This window comes from Mandrillus leucophaeus, unplaced genomic scaffold, assembly GCF_000951045.1.
Source record: "Mandrillus leucophaeus isolate KB7577 unplaced genomic scaffold, Mleu.le_1.0 Scaffold533, whole genome shotgun sequence".
Lineage (NCBI taxonomy): Eukaryota > Metazoa > Chordata > Mammalia > Primates > Cercopithecidae > Mandrillus > Mandrillus leucophaeus.
This window is the reverse complement of record NW_012105731.1, coordinates 1714802-1736003: the sequence shown is the minus strand read 5'-3', so window position 1 is coordinate 1736003 and position 21202 is coordinate 1714802. Positions and strand designations below refer to the sequence as shown.

Sequence of the window (21202 nt, the reverse complement as noted above, 5' to 3'; positions counted from 1 at the left end):
AAGGGGAATCAGGAGTAACTGCTGACGGGCTAAGGGCTTCTATCTGGAGTCATGAAAACGTTCTAGATCCGATGGTGATGATGGTGGTACAATCTCGTGAATATACCCTACTAAAAATGACTGAATTGTAGACTTTAAAAGAGTTTACAATCCATTTTGAAAAATGTTATGGTATATGAATCATATCTCAAGTTTTTAAGTAGAACAAACTTTTCTCAAGTACAAGGTACTTTTATTTTTCTATTTCTACATATAGATCTGGAAATGTCTGCTTTACATATTATGGGGCTACATTTTTAGAAAACAAGTCAAAATCATTATATCTTTCTCAGGAATTTAATTTCCATTACTACGAGTAACCCTCTATACCTAGTAACACCTTCTGTCGTTAAGTCTATTTGCCTGATGTTAGTACAGTTACTACAGTTCCTTCAGTTAGAATTTGCATATTTTTTATCCTGACTTTCAATCATTCCATCTTTATGTTAAAGGTGTATCTCTTGTAAAACTCAAATATTTATAGTTTTCTTTAAATAATATCTGACCACTTTTACCTTTTAATTAGAGTTTAGCTCATTTATAAAATTTACTATGGTTGCTAATATATCTGTATTTATTCTACTGTCTTAATAAGTGTTTCTACTTGTACTTACTTTTCTGTTTCTTTATCTTCTACTATCTTTTGTCTTTTATTGGTTAGAGGATTTTTGTTTGTTTGTTTGTTCTCACTCTATCCTTTTTTTAGAAAGTTAAAAGCTCTATGTGTATTCTTTAAACATTAAGCTAAGTTTACTAACTATGAATATTCAACAAAGTCTAAAGTTAGTATCTGAGAATTACAGAAATCTTAGATCACTTTTTTGTGATCACATGCCTCTCACTTTACACAGTGTTTTTGCCTGGTCTTAAGAGTTTTATGCTGATGCTACCTCAAGTTAGACATTGGTGCTATTTGTATGGAGTTAACGTTTGCTCATATTCACTCTCACATATGTCAGCATCCTTCTTGGACTCCACATTCTTTCTTAAAAGTCAGACTTTCCATCTGCTTGTGGCATATCTTTTAGAAATTTCTTCTCAACTGGGGTTCCCTGAGAATGTGAAGATGTAATGCCCCAAGGCATCCACAATATGTAATGAGTTAACGTCTCTAATACGCATCCAGATGATACAATGAGAAACTAATCACTGAAGACACTTTCTGCAGGGTTTAATTCTCCTATGGGACTTTGAGAAAGGCTGCTACAGAACATCATTTAGTGGGGATCTTTTCATAACTCTCTTGATTTTTCTGTCAGAAAGTTCTATATTTTATTTGTTTTTCTTGAAAAATAGTTTTGCTGGGTAAAGAATTCTAAGTTGTGAGCTTTTTTTTCTCTAAGTGCACTGAAAGCATTATATCTTCTGGATAGCATTTTTGCATTCATATTTGGAAAAGACTGGTATACGTGTGGAACTAAGGTAGTAGCAAAAGAGGAGGTGCCGATCAGAGAGACATGATTTCAAACACCTCTTTGAACCTTGGTTTCCCACCTGTAAAATGGGTATGTTGCACGGCTGTTGTTAAGTTTAGATGTTGTAGATGTTACAACTGAAATATAATACGTACTCATGATCATTAGGATTATTAGTTCTGCTTTCCTCCTTTACCCTACATTTTCCACAGAGTTCATAGGTTTGAGGCTACATCCCCAGAGAAAAGAGTTTTATGTAGAATTGTGGAGGTATCTGACAGAAGTTTCCTCCATTGAAAGAGTCATTCAGACTAGTGGGAGAGAAGATAATCGGACATCACATCTCTGTCTTCATTCCAATCCAAACAGAGTTCCCTTCCCTCTGGACACAAGATTACTTACTAATTACTTGAAAGCCCTAGGCACTATATTTAACAGGGTGATAAGATTTGTTTTTAATGCATTGGTTTGAATTTAGGCCAAGTGCTATGTTTTGTATATAAGAAAGTGTGTGGTTCCCAATGGTGCCAGTTTTTTCAAATGGCACCACTGGCTTTTCAGAGTGGTTAGAATACTCACGCATGTGTGGCTAATCTCACTAATACCTACCCACTATCAGGTATTGACTATAGCCAGATAGACAGGGAGTAAGGAGACACAGAGGACCCCATGCTAAGCTTTGTTGTCACACGTGTCTGAAGCAAACGACCAAACTGCTGTTCCTTCTCTGATTAGATGTGACACGCAGGGTCACCTTGTAGACACACAGTTGAAGGGAAATGAAAGACATTGTTCATTGCCCTCTGCTTTCCCCTACTCCACACACACACACGTGCACACACACACATGTGCACACACACACACACGCAGAGAGACAGACAGAGAGAGAGGAGGGAGACCGTGAGTTTGCCCATTAGTACATGCAATACTGTCTCTGGCATGAGGAAATCAGTATCCTTACTCTTCCCCAGGCTACAGACTTTTCCCTTCCCTTCAATTGAGTACGGAAGGCAGAAGTGAAACTTGTTTTCATTTTATTCACATCTACTTAAGGCATGTTTAATTAAAGAATAAGAGCCTGCTAAGGATTAAGCATTTAACTAGATAAATCAGCCGTTAAAGATTCTGAAGACTTTTTAAAGCCTAAAAATAGGCATCATATAGATAGACTCCAAAATACATAACAATTCTTCTGCTGGTTTTTGTTGTTGTTGTTGTTATTTTCACATTTTTGCTACTGTAAGCAACACCGTGTTTGATAGTCTTAATATAAATCTTATTCCTCAAAAATGACTTACAGATGAACTCCAGCAACCCAAAAAATATGTTCAGACACAGTTTTACAGCATGGGCTTGTCCGTAGATTTGATGTCTGAGCCACTCAGCATCTTCTCAAACAAGATGACCTGAGAAGAAAAGAAAGGCTGACGGTGGGAAAGGTGAAGCCTATTTAGTACAGGATGGAAAAGACACTGCAACTCACATTTTGATCTGAAAGTTTATGAGATGTCAAGGTAGAGACTGGGCGACGTACCTCGTTGTCTTCCGGACGAAGCCAGACTGCAGGAAGGTACAGTGTTCGCTGAGGCCCAATGTTCCAATACCGCCCAAGGTTCCGCCCATTGATGAACACGAATCCATAATTCCAGTTCTGAAAGGAACGGTGGCTTGAGATTTGGAAACAGGTTCACCTTAGCAAGGTAAAACCTAAGGCACTTGGGGAGTGAGAACAAGACTGAGACACGTTATGGCACTCAAAGGGAGGTGAGTCTAGAGTGGGATATGTTATAGAATTTCTACCTTGCACTCTAGGAACGAAAGAGAAAAACATAAATAGAACCAACCCTCTGATGGTAGGGCTGCTGTTGTTCCTGTTATGTGATATATAATGTCATATATTTTAAAAAGCAGATCTCCTACTTCCAGAAATAAATATCAGGTAATAGTGATGAACACCACTGCTGACAGTGGCTATTAATATAAAAGCTGCACATTTTTAAAAATCTGCTTACAATATAATGAAGAATTACAGGACCAAAATCTAGAAGAAGAAAATGGAGAGACAAGGAGACATCCAGGCAGTTTTCCACTAGAGGCACCTGCTTATTCTGGGATATAACAAAACGGTCTAGCATATACAATTGGAGTCTCTGAAATGCTCCAAATTAAAGGACAAAGGTTTCTGGACTTGATTTCAAATAAAGTAGTTATATGCTACATATAAGAGAAGCATCAAAAACATAAGGTATTGAAAAAATAAAAGAAAAACAATGGATAAAGATATGTAAACCCTAACCAAAAAGAAGTTGCTATAGCTCTGTTAATATTCAGAAAAATAATACTTTAAGGCAAGAAGCATTATTAGAGATAAAGAGGGACATTTCATGATGGTAAAATTCTTAATTTACCATAAATGTATATACAACATACATAAGGAAGATAAAAGCATAGATACAAAATATATCAGCAAAATTGACAGAATAATAAAGAGAAATAAACAAATTTACAACCATAGTAGGAAATTTTTATACAACCTTTCAACAGTCAGTAGGCAAAGCAAATAATCAATAAAGATATAAAACATATGAAAGATGATTAACAAAATTGAACTAATTGACATAATAGAACACTGATCTAACATCTACAGTATACACATATTCTTTCAAGTATACCTCAGAATATTTACAAGCTTGATCCTGTGTTAAACTAGTTTTCACATAAACTTCTCGGACTATAATGCAATTAAGCAAGAAATTGATAACAAAAAGATAACTATAAAATATCCAAATTCTTGGAAATTAAGAAAATCACTTCTAAATAAACCATAAGTCTAACAAGTAATGACAAAGGAAGTTGGAAAATATTTGAATTCACTGATGATGACAATAAAATAGATAGAAACTTGTAGGGTATAAGACTATCAGCAGATTTTTCAGTAGAAACCTTGCAGGCTAGCATGGAATGAACCGATATATTTAAAATGCTGAAAGAAAAACAACTGGCAATCAAGAATACTACATCCAGCAAAACTGTCTTTCAAAAATGAAGAAGAGATAAAGACTTCCAGACATACAAAATCTGAGGGAGTTCATCGCCACTAGACCTGCTTTACAAGAAGTGCTAAAGGAAGTCCTTCAGCTTGAAAAGAAAGGAACTTAAACAGTACCAAGAATCCACAAAAAGTATAAATTTATTGGGAAAGATCATCATGTTTCTCCCCAGCAACAACATGGCCCCCAGAGTGGCCTGCAGCTTTCTGGACAGTGCCAGCAGGACATCCAGTGCCTTAGGTTGAATACTACCTGCCAAATGGTACCATCAGTCTACACTATTTCCCTTAATACGAGAAGTACAGCCCTAACTATAGCAAAGTTCTGGTCCCAAGGAAGCTTCTCGATGTCCCCAAAAACACGGAAGTTGTCATTATGTGCAAGTCCTTGTGAAGCATGCGACCGTCAACAATCCGTACAGCCATACGAAGGAAAAGTGAAATTCCAACCTAAAACTTAGAGGTGAAAGAGCAAGAGCAGGTATTTTATAATTCCTAGCAGACTCAAGATTGGCCCTAAGCTGCAGGGTAAGTTGCAGACCTTCTCTTTTGTTGGGCTTAATTTGCCTGCCAGCTCCTCACAAAACCATCTTTAAGACATTCTAAAATGCCCACACCAAGGTCAACTTGATACCTTCAGAGAAGCACCGACACGTGAGGTGCTCATCTTTAGTATCAGCTGTTTTTACGAAACCTTCATTATTTTTTAGATAGAATTTGTACTTATGATTAAAATGTCAAGCTAACACGGCAACCCTAAAGCAGCAACTATCCAACTAATAAGACACTAAAATGATTCATCTCTTTCTATATAGACATCACTTGTCTTACTACAACTTATTTTTTCTGTATTTCAATATGAACCACTACCCATATAATGGAAAGTATAATATAAAAATTAATAATACACTAATATGAAATATGGCTTATAATTATGTACCTTCTGAATTCTTGCTTTGAAGAATATAATTTCTAAGTCATGAAAAAAATACATACTAAATTTATTCTTATTCTATGTAAAAAAAAAAAAAAAAAAAATGGTATGGGAGTCATTTCCGGTATAGGCAAATCCATAAAGATAATAAAAAGATTGCTATGGCCGGGTGCAGTAGCTCAAGCCTGTAATCCCAGCACTTTGGGAGGCCAAGACGGGCGGATCACGAGGTCAGGAGATCGAGACCATCCTGGCTAACACGGTGAAACCCCGTCTCTACTAAAAATGCAAAAAATTAGTCGGGCCTGGCAGCGGGCGCCTGTAGTCCCAGCTACTCGGGAGGCTGAGGCAGGAGTGAACCCAGGAGGCGGAGCTTGCAGTGAGCCAAGATCACGCCACTGCACTGCAGCCTGGGTCACAGAGCAAGACTCCATCTCAAAAAAAAAAAAAAGAAAAAAAGATTGCTGTTGCCAGGGGATGGAAGAAGAGGAAAATGGGGAAGTAACTGCCAAATGGTTATAGGGTTTCCTTTAGAATAATGAAAATGCATTGGAACTAGAGATAGTGGCTGCATGGCCTTGTGAAGGCACAAAATGCTACTTAATTGTTCACTTTACCAGAGCTAATTTTATGTTATGTAATTTTACCTCAAAAAGTCTTTTTAAAACTTATGAGATGCAACCAAATCCATGCTTAAATGATGATTAATAACCTAAATTCATATAATTAAAAAGACTAAAAATCCATGATCTAAGTATCTATGACATTATAAAAATAAAGCAAATTAATCCTAAACTAAGAAATTGAATAAACAAAATAATAAAGATAATGACAGCAATTAAAGAATCAAAAAAAAAATACATAACATAGTAAGAGTCATAGCCAAACACTGTACTTTGAACGATTAATAACACTGATAGTGTTCTGGTGAGAATCATCAAGAAAAAGAGCGCATCGGTATCCTGTAACAATGACAAGGGGCCTGTGACTACCAATGATCTCGACATCAAACACGAAGATTTTAAAGGCAACATATTTGAAAATTTCGATGAAATGGGAAAATTTCCAGAAAAATATATTTTCTCAAAGCTAACTTTACAAGAAACAAAATCCGAATAGTACCTTAATCTTTCAATAATTGAATCCACACTCACAAACTTTCTCAAAAAGAAAATGCCAGCTCTAGAAGGCTTCACTAATGAACTCCATTACATGTGTAAGTGGTACTTGTCTTATACAAATTCCCTTCCTACATCCTGTAGGAGAGCCCTAAACCTGGCACCAAAACCTGACAGAGAGATCTCAGTCATGAACATAAACACAAAGTAAGTCTTAACGATTTATCATAGACAAGCCCCAGATATAATCCAAATGTCCAGAGAAAGTAAAATGGTTAAATAAATTATCACGTATTTACTAAAGGAACCCAGTACAACAGTGAAAAGGAACAAATCACTGCACAATCGATAAATGGCTGAACCTCACAACACTGAACAAAAAAAATATTTAAAAAAGATGCCCTGTATGATTCCATTTACATAAAGTCAAAATAGGAGACACTGGCCTAGAGTGTTGGAAGTCAAGGCAGTGGTGACCTTTGCAGAGAAGGGGGCAGTGGTTGGGAGGGGTGCTAACAATATTTTTTTTTTTTTCTTTTTTTTTTTGAGACGGAGTCTCGCTCTGTCGCCCAGGCTGGAGTGCAGTGGCCGGATCTCAGCTCACTGCAAGCTCCGCCTCATGGGTTTGCGCCCCTTCTCCTGCCTCAGCCTCCCGAGTAGCTGGGACTACAGGCGCCCGCCACCTCGCCCGGCTAGTTTTTTGTATTTTTTTTAGTAGAGACGGGGTTTCACCATGTTAGCCAGGATGGTCTCGATCTCCTGACCTCGTGATCCGCCCGTCTCGGCCTCCCAAAGTGCTGGGATTACAGGCTTGAGCCACCGCGCCCGGCCACTAACAATATTTTTAAATTTCAATGATAATTATATGGTGTTCACTTTGTGATCATTTGTTGATCTGTACATTCACATTTTGTACGGTTACGTTATCTATGTGTATTTATACAGAAAAAGATATTCTAGGTAAAAACTAACCTACCAACTCACCCCACACAGAAAAACGAAGTTGCAGAATACATGGTACAATTCTATTCGTGTAAGAACAATTGTGTATGTGTGTGTTCAGGCAAAGTTATATACAAAAATATACCACTGTGGGCAGTGTTGAGTTCTGAGAAGCAGAGACTAACTGGAATGGGGGTGGGTGCAGAGGGGAACGTCATGCTCTGCTCTCTCCCCCTTGCTATTTGTTTGAATTTTTAATTGTGTTTTGATGTGTTATTCTCTAAATAGTGATAAATTAGGAAGACTGATCAACGTTGGAATGCTCGGTTGGAGATGAGGAAGAGGAGGAAAAGAAAGGGAAGTATTCCTCCAGGAACACTGGCTTTGCTCCAGAACCCTTTAAAAATAAAATCGGTGTTTGGAACACCAGGGCAGCAGAGGGCGTCACCTACCAGCAGGCTCAGGAAGGTGTCCTTGGGAGAAGGGCCAGCCTTCAAGGTCCCACGGTAGAAGGCCGGGCCCTGGTGGCTATCTGGGACAGGCTTCCAGGTGGCAGAGCGGAGCCTGGAAGGAAGGTCAAGTCATGGGGGAGAGGAAGCCCCTTCCCAACCCAGTTCCCAGTACCCACCCCAGGTGGCTTGGGCCGAGCCAAATATTCTGTTTCAATGAGCTAGCATAGACTAGACACGCTAGACACGTTAAGATCGGAATCAGGACACTTGCTCCAGGGCCCTAGTTCTGATGCCGCAGTGCCCGACAGCCTGGAGTAGATCACTCAGTCTCTGTATCTCGGAATCTTCATCTGCAGTGAGGAATCCGAAATCTCTGAGTTCCCTGATCACTGAAGTGTGCACGGGGCGCCAGCTGGAGCATACCTCTCAAAGAAGCTCATTTTCATCTCCAGGGAATAGATGGTAAAGCCCTCCAGGGAAGAGTTATTGATGCTGACAGATCCAGTTATTCCTGCAGATGCAGATGGGAGACAAGAAAGAGAATATGAGCCGGGACTGGACTAGCATCTGGGACAAAGCAATGCAGACATGTATGTGCCTTAGGACAGGGGCTCAGCCAGGAGGGCAAACGTTTGTCTGACCTGCTTTGACTGAAGGTTTTACCTACACGTTTCCACATTACCGAGAAAGTTCCCCCACTTAGTACTGAACTTCTCCTGAAATTCCCAAAAGGAAACTGGCCCTGCTCCCGGACAAGCCAGCACCGAACGCACTGGCTCCACCCTCTGGCCCCAGAGATCAGAGAAGGCAAGACAAGGGCGAGGGGCGGATTTTGCATCTCCGCTCCCAGGACCTGGGTAGCCCACTACTGAGGGGCTGGTTTTCCCCCCCAACCCCAGTGCGTAGCCCGGGTCTTCGGTTTTCAGTAACTGAGGAGAAGCCACAGCCAGAGCCCACCTTTCTGCTCATTCTGTATTTGCCATGAAAAATTGACTCGTCCTTGATTCTCCACCAGGATCCTCAGGTATCGGCAGTCCTGCTGAGACAGGCCAGGTCACGGAGACTACGCGCCATGAAGGGCGTCTACCCGACAACCCATTTTTTTGCTGAGTTCCACATGGAGAGACACATGGGAGAAAAGGAGGCTCCAGAGCCCAGCAGTCTTCCCTGTCACCTAAGGACTGCCTGTGTTCCCACAGTCAATCTTCCCTTTCCCTCTGCTGACCCTACTGGGAAAGGCAGAGACTCAGCTGTGCCTCTAACCAACCCTAAAAGCTCAGAAACCCAACCAGGGGCTGAGGACAGGCTCAGGGCTTAGTGAGGAAACCCCCTCCCTTCCAGCACGCGGTAGCTCCTGAGGGACCAGGGCCTGGGGGGCACTTAGGCTTCCAGACCTGCACACTTCCTGCCGCAGCCCCAGGTGAGGAGCAGTACCAACAGCAGGGGTGGAGAAGGGAGGCTGACTATCTCAGGACCAGGCTCCGTCTGCATTTGAGGGCGGTCAAGGGCATCACCTGGGCTCTCAAATTACATACCCTGAGTTCAGGAATGTGCAGGTCCTGATTATTCTCATTCAGAATCCCTATCATTGTCTCATCCAGAAACACCTGCAAAAGAAGAGCCGGCATCAGACTGCTAGGCCCCCCTGAAGAAAGGGAAAGCAGAGGCCGTGGTTTTGGCAGAAGGAGGTCAGTATGAAGGCAGGGACCAGCTGTGGTGTTCACAGATGGCATGAAGCTGCGTGGAGGCCCCAAGAGACTCTCGGTGGTGATAAAGCAGAAAGCAAGTCTATTTGGCCTGACTTTTTAGTCCCAGTGCCTCCCATATAGTAGGTCATCAAACAGCAACGTGCACCTCAACCAACTACCCTGCCCAACAGCATGGGGAGGTGATGCATTTTGCTTCCCACACAGGGAGCCTGTTGGCCCTACCTGTGCCATGTCATGAGCGTGGGCACAGAGGCGGCCTCCGGAGCAGATGGACTTCTCATACAGGACAAAGCCGTAGGACTGGCCACTCCCATTGTTTATGGGAAGGTTCTCCATGTTGACGGGCTGATGGGACCTGACTGGCTATGAGGAGAAATGGCAGGAACAGAAGCCCGAGGGCTGAGAAGTCAGGATCCTCCTTTCTAAGACCCTGTCACTTGGTGTGGTCCCACCTAATGGTCCCCAAGGGTTCTCTGAATGGGAAATGATAAAACAGATGGCATGTGATACTGCTCTGTGCTGACATCTCCCTGCCCAGGAAACTCCGGGAACTGCAGGGCACAGTGATGCAGGAGCAATCGCTATCATCCTAAGAACTGACTAACAGAGGAAATAGATGGGGCAAAGGGGCTCGTGCCTGTAATCCCAGCACTTTGGGAGGCCAAGGCAGGTAGATCACTTGAGGCCAGGAGTTTAAGACCAGCCTGGCCAACATAGTGAGACCCTGTATCTACAAAAAATTTAAAAACTTAACTGGGCGTGTTGGTGCCCTCCTGTAATCCCAGCTACTCAAGAAGCTGAGGCAGGAGGATTGCTTAAGCCCAGGAGTTCAAGGCTGCAGTGAGCCATGATTGTGCCACTGCACTCCAGCCAGAGCCATAGAGCAAGACCCTGTCTCAAGAAAAAGAAAAAAAGAGTAAATAAATTGTATTCTAAAATATTGAAGTCTAGCAATGAATTATGCACCAAGCAAATGTTTATTTCACTAAATTAAATTTAGTTACATTAAATAAATGTAGTTTCTTTAGTGTACCAGTCACTACCTTTTCTCCAAATTAGTGATAGCAGAGGTAAAACCAATGTGAATTCAAGGGTTACAGTTTTAGTTCCAAGCAGCTTTCACCTTTCTTCAAAATAAGACAGGAAGGCTGATGGAAAAGGAGGAGCAGTGACCGAGGAAGTTCAGGCCCAGCTGCTGGCAAAGCGGGGGCAGAAGCTGTTCTCCCAATCCCAGCTCAGCAGCTTTTCCTATGTGGATTTCATAAGGACCACGCAGTCTAAACAAGAGCATCCCCAGACAGGTTCATCTGAGCAGGAACCCAGGATCCTCTAACATCCTGCTGCCCCTCCCCTGCACACTGACTCCAAGGACAAACCCCTTCACAGTCCACCCAGAAGGAGGTGGTGGCTCTTGTCCCACAGTTCTAAATTTGAATGAAATGCAGAGGATTTGTTTTCCCACTTCCTAATAAAAGTTTCCTGAAGGAATCCCTGCCCCATCCCTCCAATGGCCACTCCACCTCCTGTGGCCAAGCAGCACTCACCTCATTTAAGTAGGATAGGGCATCCCACAGCGGGAGGTACAGCGACGGTCTCATGGGGGGATACACAGCCTTGGGAGTAAGTTTGGGTACTTGGGGCAGGGGAGTTGCTGCAATGGAGATGGGGCACAGGGCAAAAAGTGCCTGAGATGACCACTGCCTTCTCTAAGCCCCCCATGCCTATCCAACACGGCCTTTGCTTTCATATTCGGGATTACTATGTCATCCATGGTACTGAGAGCTTTACAAAGAGTAACTCAGTCTTCACAGTCATCACAGGAGACCAAGGTTACTACCTTTATGTTTCAGTGAAGAAACTGAGGCTTATAAAATGCTTAGAAACCCTTATTTCAAAATCACAGACTTTAAGCCCAGGGTTCGAAGTTAAGGTTGCCGTTGTTCTCAGGAGCTCGGCGTAACTGCTGCCCACAACGGACCCGCGCCCTCCTCACTTTTCCACAGAACGGAGACTCCTCATGGGGAGGGCTGGCCCGTAAGTTAAATGGGTGCTGAGTACCTGAGACAGATTCCAAGAGTTTTTGAAGCTTGAAATATTTTTCTGTGTAATCTCCAGCCTCTGTGAGCACAGCATCATAGTCTGCAAGACACCGGGGCCAGTCACCAGCCACGCAGTCTCCGCGGCAGGCCCTGTTTCAGCACCGCCGGCTGGAGACGGCCAGGGCCACTGAGAGTGAGACAGAAGGAAGACACCCTCCATCCCACGTGAGTGTGTGAGGCCAATCTAAGGACACTTCCCACAAGTCTTCCTGGGACCCCGAGGCTGCCGTGACACTGGGCGTGCCCCGATTTCACTTTCTAATGCAAACGTGTTCAACCCACAGCTCATGGGCCACAGACGGCCCAGGACAGCTTTGAATGCAGCCCAACACAAATTCATAAACTTTCTTAAAACACTTTGCACTTTTTTAAGCTCATCAGCTATCATTACTGTTAGTGTATTTTATGTGTGGCCTAAGACAATTCTTCTTCTTCCAATGTGGCCCAGGGAAGCCAGAAGAGTGGACAGCCCTGCAATGGATACTCTTTTCTTTGTTCAGCTGGTATTGCCCGGCCATGCAGGTCTGTGCCTTTACGGCAGTCGCCGTTCCTACCCTGCCTCTCTTCAGAGGTTCAAGCCAACAGGGCATTATACGAGATGCGTGAAGCGGAGCTCTAAGTCCTAGAAAGCCCTGTCTACTGCAATGACAGCCTGTTGGGGCATTATGAACATACAGAAGGAAGGAAAATAGATAGGAAAATCCTCAGTACTCAGCATAGATTAGAGGTCAAGAACCCAGTGACGCCAGAACAGGCTTCCAGAGCCTCCTCTGTAAAGCCCTAGCACCGCCCATGCTGGAGAGACTACTGCACCGGCAGACACTTGCCATAGCTGGTGACAATGCCAGCGTGCTTCCCGAAATTTGTGGCACCATTCATGAAACCAAAGTTGGTTCCACCATGGAACATATACACATTGAAGGAGATCTCATATTTGATGAATTCAGACACAGCACGTTCAACCTCTGCAAAGGGGAAGACGAAAACATAGAGAATGTTAGAAATTGAGAGGAGAAAGAAGTCTCTGGCAAACTCTTATCATTTCCAACCCCACTCCGCAATCAATTACAGTAACTGCTCGCTTTACAGCTGTACACATTCTTGGGAATGGAGACTTTAAGTGAAATAATATACAACAAAACCAATTTTTATCTCAATTTTAGAATGAAACGATGTTGAAGAAGATGGTATTACATGAGGATGTGCTGTGCATCATTTTTAAAGTTTCCAAGAACCTGCTGATGACGTTAAAGACCTACTGCAAATGTGTTATCACTCCACCTCTACAAAGATTCCAACAAAGAAATAGGCAGAATTGGCCAGAACTACTCTAGGACACCAAATCCTATCAATCCCAAGAGATTTTTAACATTTTTTTCCAACGTATCAACATAATTTGACTCCAACCTACATCTATTAAATAATACCCTAAGAATTCTCATGTCACTTACATATCTAATTTTCCTTAAATTTTTTGAAATCATACTTACAATTAGTATACCCTCATTACTACCTTCCAGTACAATGTTTCTGGGAACACTGACTTGGAAACACTGCAATAGTCCACGAGTGGTTGCTGTTAATCTTTAGCCACAAAAACTTCCATTTTTTACTGTGTTTAAACAGCTACTACCATCTCTCCACTGGCCACAGTGGGAAGGAGGAGGTTAAAAGTCATTCAGAGTGGGAGCCAATTCTGGCTATGCTCTTTACTATTTGTATGACTTGGTCAACCCATTTTCTTTCTCAACGCCACTGCTTCCTGATCTGTTAAATGAATGTATTAATTCCAACTATATCATGGGACTGATGAGAAAATTCATTGATGAGGTAATATATGTGGAAAAAGGCACAGTGCCTGCCATACAAGAGACCAGAAAACTGTTATTTGGTGGTGGTGGTGGTGGTGGTGGTGGTGGTGGTATTGTCGCTGGCATTATTGTTGGTGGTAGTGATGGTATTATTGTTGGTGGTACTGGTGGTGATAATGGCATTTTCTCTTGACTTTTTCTATTTTTCAACCCAAAACAGGCTTTTCTCAGTCCCCAAGTATTTTTCAATATTTTTCTATACTTCAGATACAAGTGGGCTTGTTTTCATAATAGGTCTTTCAAAATATCTTCTGTAGACACATATGGTTATTAAGTAAATGACTGCCAGGCATTGCTCTAAGTGGCAGCACTTAATCCTCACACTAGCCTCATGAGGTTGGTTTTATGATAATCTTCACGTTTGGATGAGGTCACTGAGACTTAAAATGAAGGAAGCCTGCATGAGGTCCCATGGCTAGCACTCCAGAGCTGGGATTAAAACCTGATCTCTTTGGCTCCAAGATCCATGCTCTTGGCCATCGCTGCATGTTGTCCCCTAACTATTAATGCTTAGCTGACAATGCCATCGACAGGGCCTGTGCACTGCTAGAGATGATTAATGTTCCACCTTCCTCAGACGTCACATTTTCAGAGAACCTTCGGTGACCACCTAACCTTACCTGGGCAGGTCTCTCTTCTGTCTTTTCTATCACTGCACCCTGATTGTTTGCTTCAAAGTATCAGCCACACATGGAACTATATATTGATTGTTTTACTCTGTAATGATCTGTGAACCTCACTAACTTATACTCTGTTGGGGGGGTGGGAACCATGTAATTTCTATCCACCAGAGCATCCTCAGGGCCTGGCTGAGTGCTTGTATATAAAAAGTTGCATGAATATCTATGGCTGATCAAATGAATCAATTAGCAGAGAACTGTGTGAATGAGTTCTCACGGGACCCGGGGCCATCTCTTCCTGGAGTCAAACACTGCAAAACACTCACCCTTTGCATCTTTAACATGGTGCTTATCTCCCCATCTGTCGAACCAGCCAACCCAGTATTCCATAACCAGAAGGGGCTTATCTCTCTAAAAACAAACCAAAACAAATACTAAGTCTGGCAAAAAACAAAAAAGAAAAATCAGAAAACCTCAATACAACAGATAAGAACTTAAGGAACTCATGCTTTTCTCCTTTTCCCCAATTCAGAGCTTTTCCCTTTTTGATCCATTATTTCTCCCCCCACCCCCTGCCCATTACCCCTTGGCCGTCATTCACAGCTCTGGTTCCTCTACTCCTAAATGTCCACGGTCTTCAGCTTCATGTCTTCCCCACTATACCTGCAAAGCACCGTCAGCCATTTCAACCCTGGCTCACCCAAGGCAGGTGTTGCAAGAATGAGTTTTGGATACACAAGGACCTCACCGCAATTCCTTATGTAGAAACTCAGATTCCACAGGCTTTCAGCCTGACACCTGCACTCCACTTCCAGCCTAGCATTTTCAGTGCTGCTGAAGAATGTAGGTTCTGTTTTTAAAAGGTGACACCTCCTCCACAGTAGGCCTGGCTGTTGCTGTGCCGTGGATATTAAACTGGAAGATCGTAGCTGAGCTTCTCCTGGGTGATATGTCAGCCACTCAGCATGCATTCTCCACTGCACTCCTGGAGTCCTCTAGCATATTGCTGCTCTAAGCCCAAAGAGTTGTCAGCCTAGGACTTTTGTTAGCTGCTCCCTGAATTTGGATTATGATGTTTTCCAGATCCTATGTTCTCTTCTGCCTTGGTTTCATTTCTCATTTCATCCTTCAAACACTTCCATAGAAAGGATGAGTGGAAAATAAATATTCTGAGTCCTTACATGTCTGGCTATCAACACAATTAATATTTAGACTGGGTATAAAATTCTAAGTTAAAATTCATTTAGCCTCAAATTTTAAAGGCATATGCCATTGCTTCCTATTATCCAGTATTTTACAATCCTATGCCATTCTAATTATTTGCTTGGTATGTAAGCATGTGGTTTTTCTCTCTGTAAGATGCTAATTTCACAATTTAGGTCTTTTTCATCACTTACTGTGCTTACCATTTGAGATATGCTTTTTATCTAGATGTACAGATACTTCAGGTAAAGGAAATTCTTACGTTACTTGCAATTTCCTTTCCTCCATGCTCTTTGTCGACTCTTTTTGCAACCAGTATTAATAAGACGTTGGGTCTCCTACAATAATCCTGTAAGACATTTATCTTGTCTCTTTTATGTTTTGTTGGCTTATACTAATAGTAATATTAGGAAATTTTATCATCTTTAGCTTCCAACTTCTATATTTAATTTTTAATTTCAAATATTAGATTTTTTAATTTCAAACAGTTGTTTTTGGTTCCCTGATTGTCCCTCTTAACAGCCCACTCTTGTTCGTGTATAATCTTATTCACATCTCTTTGCATATTAATAAGCCTTTTTACTACTCTATTCTGTTGCCTGAATTAACTCCATGTTCCCTGATTTCCATTTTCTTCTTTATTTGTAGTTTAATTATTTTCTCTTTGTGAAATATTATTAAGTAAATACAGATCCTTAATTTTCCATTTGTACTCAAGAGGAAAGACTGACTTCTGGTGTTAAAATTGTACTGTGGGTTTGATATTCTCCTCTCAGAAATCTTCCAAATCAAAACAAGGACTGAGAAATGGAAACACAAACAACATCCTCTATGGAGCTAAGAGACACCCGAAACTTCAAAATATAAATCAGGAGGAAGAAGTGCAAAGCATTGAAGGTCTGTCAGGGGTTCAAAAAACAGAGCGAGAAGTGCTCTTTGTCGAAGATTTTAGGGAAGACTCACAGCACAAATTTCTCCCAAGTAAGAAGCATACTCTATAGTGCAATACCAGCCATTTACTATCATTTACAGAACAGGGTGCGCAAGCTGGTGAAGGGAATACACTTTACATAATTCAATGCGTCAGAAGCTTAGAAGGACAAAATTATTGGAGAATCACAGATAAGAACTATAAGGAGGAAGAAGTTGCTGCTTGTGAGGTATCTGAGAGCACTCCTGCAATCTATACTGGCTCCCTGGGAGGACGGAGAAAGCAAAAAGGAAGATGGGTAAAGATAAGAATTCATCCCTGCCCACAGCAGGATGCCACTAAGATATACTGTTAGCACAGTCACATGAGTCCTTCAGCCAATAAGAATTCATCTCCATCAAAGACAATAATAAAAAAGAAACAAGAATAGAATCTACTTTTAAAATTCTAACGAAAAAGAGTTTTTTTCTTTTTTAACGGGGAAAGAAATTAGAGGAGGAACACCAAAAACTTTCTATAGCATAGGTCAAAATTGTGACCCAAAAATATTGTTATAAAGTTAAAAACCCCAATGAAACAATCACCTCTATAAATGGAGAGCATAAAAAGAGAACTAAAAGTACTCAAGGAAGACATGATAAGAAAATATAAGGAGCTAAAATATGACCTGGCAAAGATTTTTTTAAGACAGATAAAATAGAAAATATTAAGTCCAAACTGGAAGCAGCTAAAAGAAAAATAAACATTGTGAGAGACATGAAAAGAAAAGGAGTGAAAAGTGAGCACAGTTAAAACGAACAGAGAGTAGAAAGAATGAGAAAGAAATGGATGCAGGAGATGCGAAAGGAAGACAGAAGAATTTTGCATTACACATAACTTGTATCCCTAAAGAGAATAAACCAAAGGCCAGATGCGGTGGCTCACGCCTGTAATCCCAGCACTTTGGGAGGCCAAGGCGGGTGGCTCACGAGGTCAGGAGTTCGAGACCATCCTGGCTAACATGGTGAAACTCCGTCTCTACTAAAAATACAAAAAAATTAGCCGGGTGTGGCGGCGGGCGCCTGTAGTCCCAGCTACTCAGGAGGATGAGGGAGAAGAATGGCGTGAACCTGGGAGGCAGAGCTTGCAGTGGGCCGAGATTGCACCACTGCACTCCAGCCTGGGCGACAGAGCGAGACTCCGTGTCAAAAAAAAAAAAAAAAAGAAAGAAAAGAAAGAGAATAAACCAAATAAAAAAAATTTAAACATATTTAAAGATATAATCAAAGACTTACAATTTCCAACAATCATGATCTATGTTATTTGGACCAACCCTCTCACTGAGGATTTTTACAAAGTTAAATCAAATATAATATCACCATAGATACAGCTGAAAAGAGAATTCGTGTACATGAAAATAAATCAGAAGAAAGTATCCAAATAGCAGCATAAGTAGACAAAAAAATGTACAAACTAAAGAGATATACACCACATTTGAGAAGGTTTAATGAATTTAGCTGGAATTCCAGAATGAGAGGAGTGAGACAACCGCGCGGAAGCAATGTTTGAAGAACTACCAGCTGGGAACACATACATTCTGGAAGCCCAACAAACTGGAATAATAAGTAAAAAGATATTCAGAAAGAGACACAGATCACCTGAAGAAAATAAAAAAGAAAACAAAAAATCTTAGCAATAAAGGAGAAAAAAAAAATGCGTGACAGACGACCTCTCCATAACAGCAGGGAGGTCAGCAGACTGTGGGCTGAACGAAAACAGCCACATAAGAATTCAGAGCCAGTGAGAGACTGAAGCCAAAAACAGTCTGCCATAAACAGACATCACTAAAGGATAGACTTCAAGCAGAAGAAAATTTTATATCCTGGGCAGAATCTCCAGGATATAAAAAATAATAAATAGCAAAAAGATAAATATTGGGCTAAAACTAAATGAATATTGATCATATAAAACAAATATATAACATTTTTAGAATTTTAAAAAGATAGAAATCAAATACAAGAGTCAGAGTGCTTGCTCTGAGACACTGGTACCATCCAGGCGGAGGGCAGAACTTGAGACTGCAGGGGATTCCGTACTTACATTAAAATTTCAAGGATGACTTTTAAAAGATAAAAAACAGACTCTGTAACTCCAGAATGATATAGGAAAAAACAGAAATTGATTTTTTAAAATAGTGGAATCCATAAAAAGAAGCCAAGATTGTAAAGAAAAAGAAAAGAAACATTTAAAAGCACATAATCAGATGGCAGGTTTGACTTCAGTCTAACAAGAATTACATGAAATATGAGTGACTGAGAGCTCCAAATAAAAGTTTGTGTCAGACTAAAATAAAAATATTCAACTAATTTCTGATCTCTGATAAGAGAGATATCTAAAGAAAAATGTAGAATTACAGCAAGATTAAAAACCAAATGAAGATATAGAAAATGATACACCATTCAAATATTAATCAGAGAGGTCTGGCACGGCAATATCAACGACAGACAAAAGTGATCTTAAGACAAAAAGCAATACTGCATACAAACAGGATGACGCCCTAGTGATAAAATGTCACGTCCATAAAGACAAAACAAGTCCAAATTTACATAGCCTCAAAATACATCAAGCAAACTTGATAGATTTGCTAAAGTTCAGGTAAAATACTAAGGACTGCTGGTAGCAATATGCAAATCTGCAATTACGATAGAAATATTAACACATCTCTTTCAGTGACTAATACAACCAGCCAAAACAATCAATTGGAAATAGAAAATTAGAATAACACAATAAATAAAATTGACATAGAACTTAAACAGAATACTGCACCCAGTGCCACAAAATACATTCATTACAAGCACATAGGGCATTTACCAAAATTGACCATTGATAGGACATAAATACAAACAAAATTAAATATAAAAAAATAAAGAATCACACCCAAAAACTGAAAACAAATGAATCTAACTCTACATCAAGTTGGTAGAATAATTACATAAAACAAAGAAATTATTCCATGTAACCTTAGTACATAGAATTTTCACTACCTTAGTACATAGAATTTCTCTGTGTGATATACCTTAAAGATAAAAGAAAAACCACAGAAATCTTTAAGATCATTAGATTTTCTTATTTTCAGTAATATTATCAGTGTTGTTATTTCAAACCTATTAGGAATATATTGTAGAACTAAGTGAATAAAATTGTGAACGTTATCAACTACGATGTCCAGAGTCAGAGAAAAAATAAAAATATAAATCAGAAAAGTTAAATATAAGTTCTATATTTGCATTTTTAAAAAAATCAATGAAACCACAATTTTCTCTTTTATAAGATGCCAATATCCTGGCCCTACACACTGCAAATGCTTAGAAGTAACAGCAGTTGGATAGTAAGCACAGCTTGTATTCTACAGAAGCAACAGGGTTCTTAGGAGAGATCACTACTTCTGGGTTGAGGATTGGAAATGTATCAGGTGAGTCGGGGACATTGTATTTGGCTGGAAACCAAGTAAACTATGAAAGACTGATGGGGTCATGTCAGAGGAGAGAGGAGCCAGGTAGAAGGTGCTTCCAGCAGGCCAGCGAGAAGCCACTTTAAGCTTCAACAACATAATGATTAAAATTGATAAGAAAGCATTAAACATATTAAAAAGTCATGAATTAATAATCAAAGAAAACAATTTACAAAAGTTTGAAAAGGTACAGAGTATGTTTTCTGACTTCAGTGAAATAAAGGAAAAAAAAGAAAAACTCCCTATGTCTGAAAATTTAAAAATTAACTTCTAAACATACTCATAGGCCAAAGAAGCAATCGTATTGAATGTTCGAACTAGTCTGAATTACAGTATATCCAATATACCAAATATAAAACTCATGAACTAATGAGAAATCTATACCCTTAAATGTTCATAATAAAACATAGATAAAATGTGAAGGCTAATTACCCACCTCAAGAAATTAGAACAGCAAAATAAACCAAAAAGAGTAAAATAAATAAAGGAAATATAAACCTAAGAGCAGAAGCAGTGAAATTGAAATTAATTTGCAATAGAGACAATTTAAAAAGAAAAATCGGTCTCTGAAAAGAACCGACACGCTTCTGATGAGACTGATAAGACAGAGTAAAAACAAATAACTAAGATCAGAAATGAAAAGGAAAGACCAGCACAAATGATATGGCCATGAAAAACATGAAGATAGTGTACATAATTATATGCCATTATATTTTAGTTTGAATGAAATGGACATAGTCCTAGAAAAACTGTAACAACCACATTTACTCAGAAGGAAATGAACTTCTGAGTACAGCTCAGAGATATAGCCATGGGAAAAACATAAATCCCATCCTCACCGCAAGGACAAAGCTAGAAAACCTGTAAATTCACGGCTTCCTGGGTCCATCAGAGAACCTAAGTCACAGGGCAACCAAATACCTAAAATCCACGGAAAACCTGATGCCTGCAGGAGAAGCTGGACCCAAGCCACCTGCTTACCTGGGGCTAGATCCTCTAATATAGTGTCAACAGATCATATTAAAGAAGTGCCAAAGACAGTGTGGGCCAGCATGAGAGCACGAAGTCAAGGGAGCTGAGACGGGTGGCGGCTGACACCCTCATGCTGACTTTAACTCCCCAAGTCTACCAGCTGTTCTGAGGGGAGATTCGGGAGAATCCTGGGCAAGTCTCTGTTGCGGGCTGAATTGTGTTCCCCAGCCAAATTCACATGAAGGCCTAACTCTCAGTACTGCAGAATGTGACTGTGCTTGGAGACAAGGCCTTTAAAGAAGTAATTAGGTGAAAGGGAGGCTGTTAGTGTGGGTCTTAATCCCATGTCACTGGGGTT

At 40.5% G+C, this 21202-nt stretch overlaps 1 protein-coding gene across 1 annotated transcript in view; it reads right to left on the bottom strand.

Moving 5' to 3' along the window:
- Window positions 1–2794: 2794 nt before the first annotated feature.
- The window catches only part of GLB1L3 (galactosidase, beta 1-like 3), a 38013-nt gene continuing 19605 nt past the window's right edge, over window positions 2795–21202 (bottom strand). Inside the window, exons 9-19 of the mRNA XM_011997213.1 lie at window positions 14575–14659; window positions 12585–12722; window positions 11717–11797; window positions 11203–11309; window positions 9881–10021; window positions 9485–9556; window positions 8907–8985; window positions 8373–8460; window positions 7950–8061; window positions 2989–3105; window positions 2795–2860 (exon numbers count right to left, since the gene is read on the bottom strand). Coding sequence (XP_011852603.1) covers window positions 2795–2860; window positions 2989–3105; window positions 7950–8061; window positions 8373–8460; window positions 8907–8985; window positions 9485–9556; window positions 9881–10021; window positions 11203–11309; window positions 11717–11797; window positions 12585–12722; window positions 14575–14659 — 1086 coding nt within the window. The remainder of the gene's footprint in view (window positions 2861–2988; window positions 3106–7949; window positions 8062–8372; window positions 8461–8906; window positions 8986–9484; window positions 9557–9880; window positions 10022–11202; window positions 11310–11716; window positions 11798–12584; window positions 12723–14574; window positions 14660–21202) is intronic.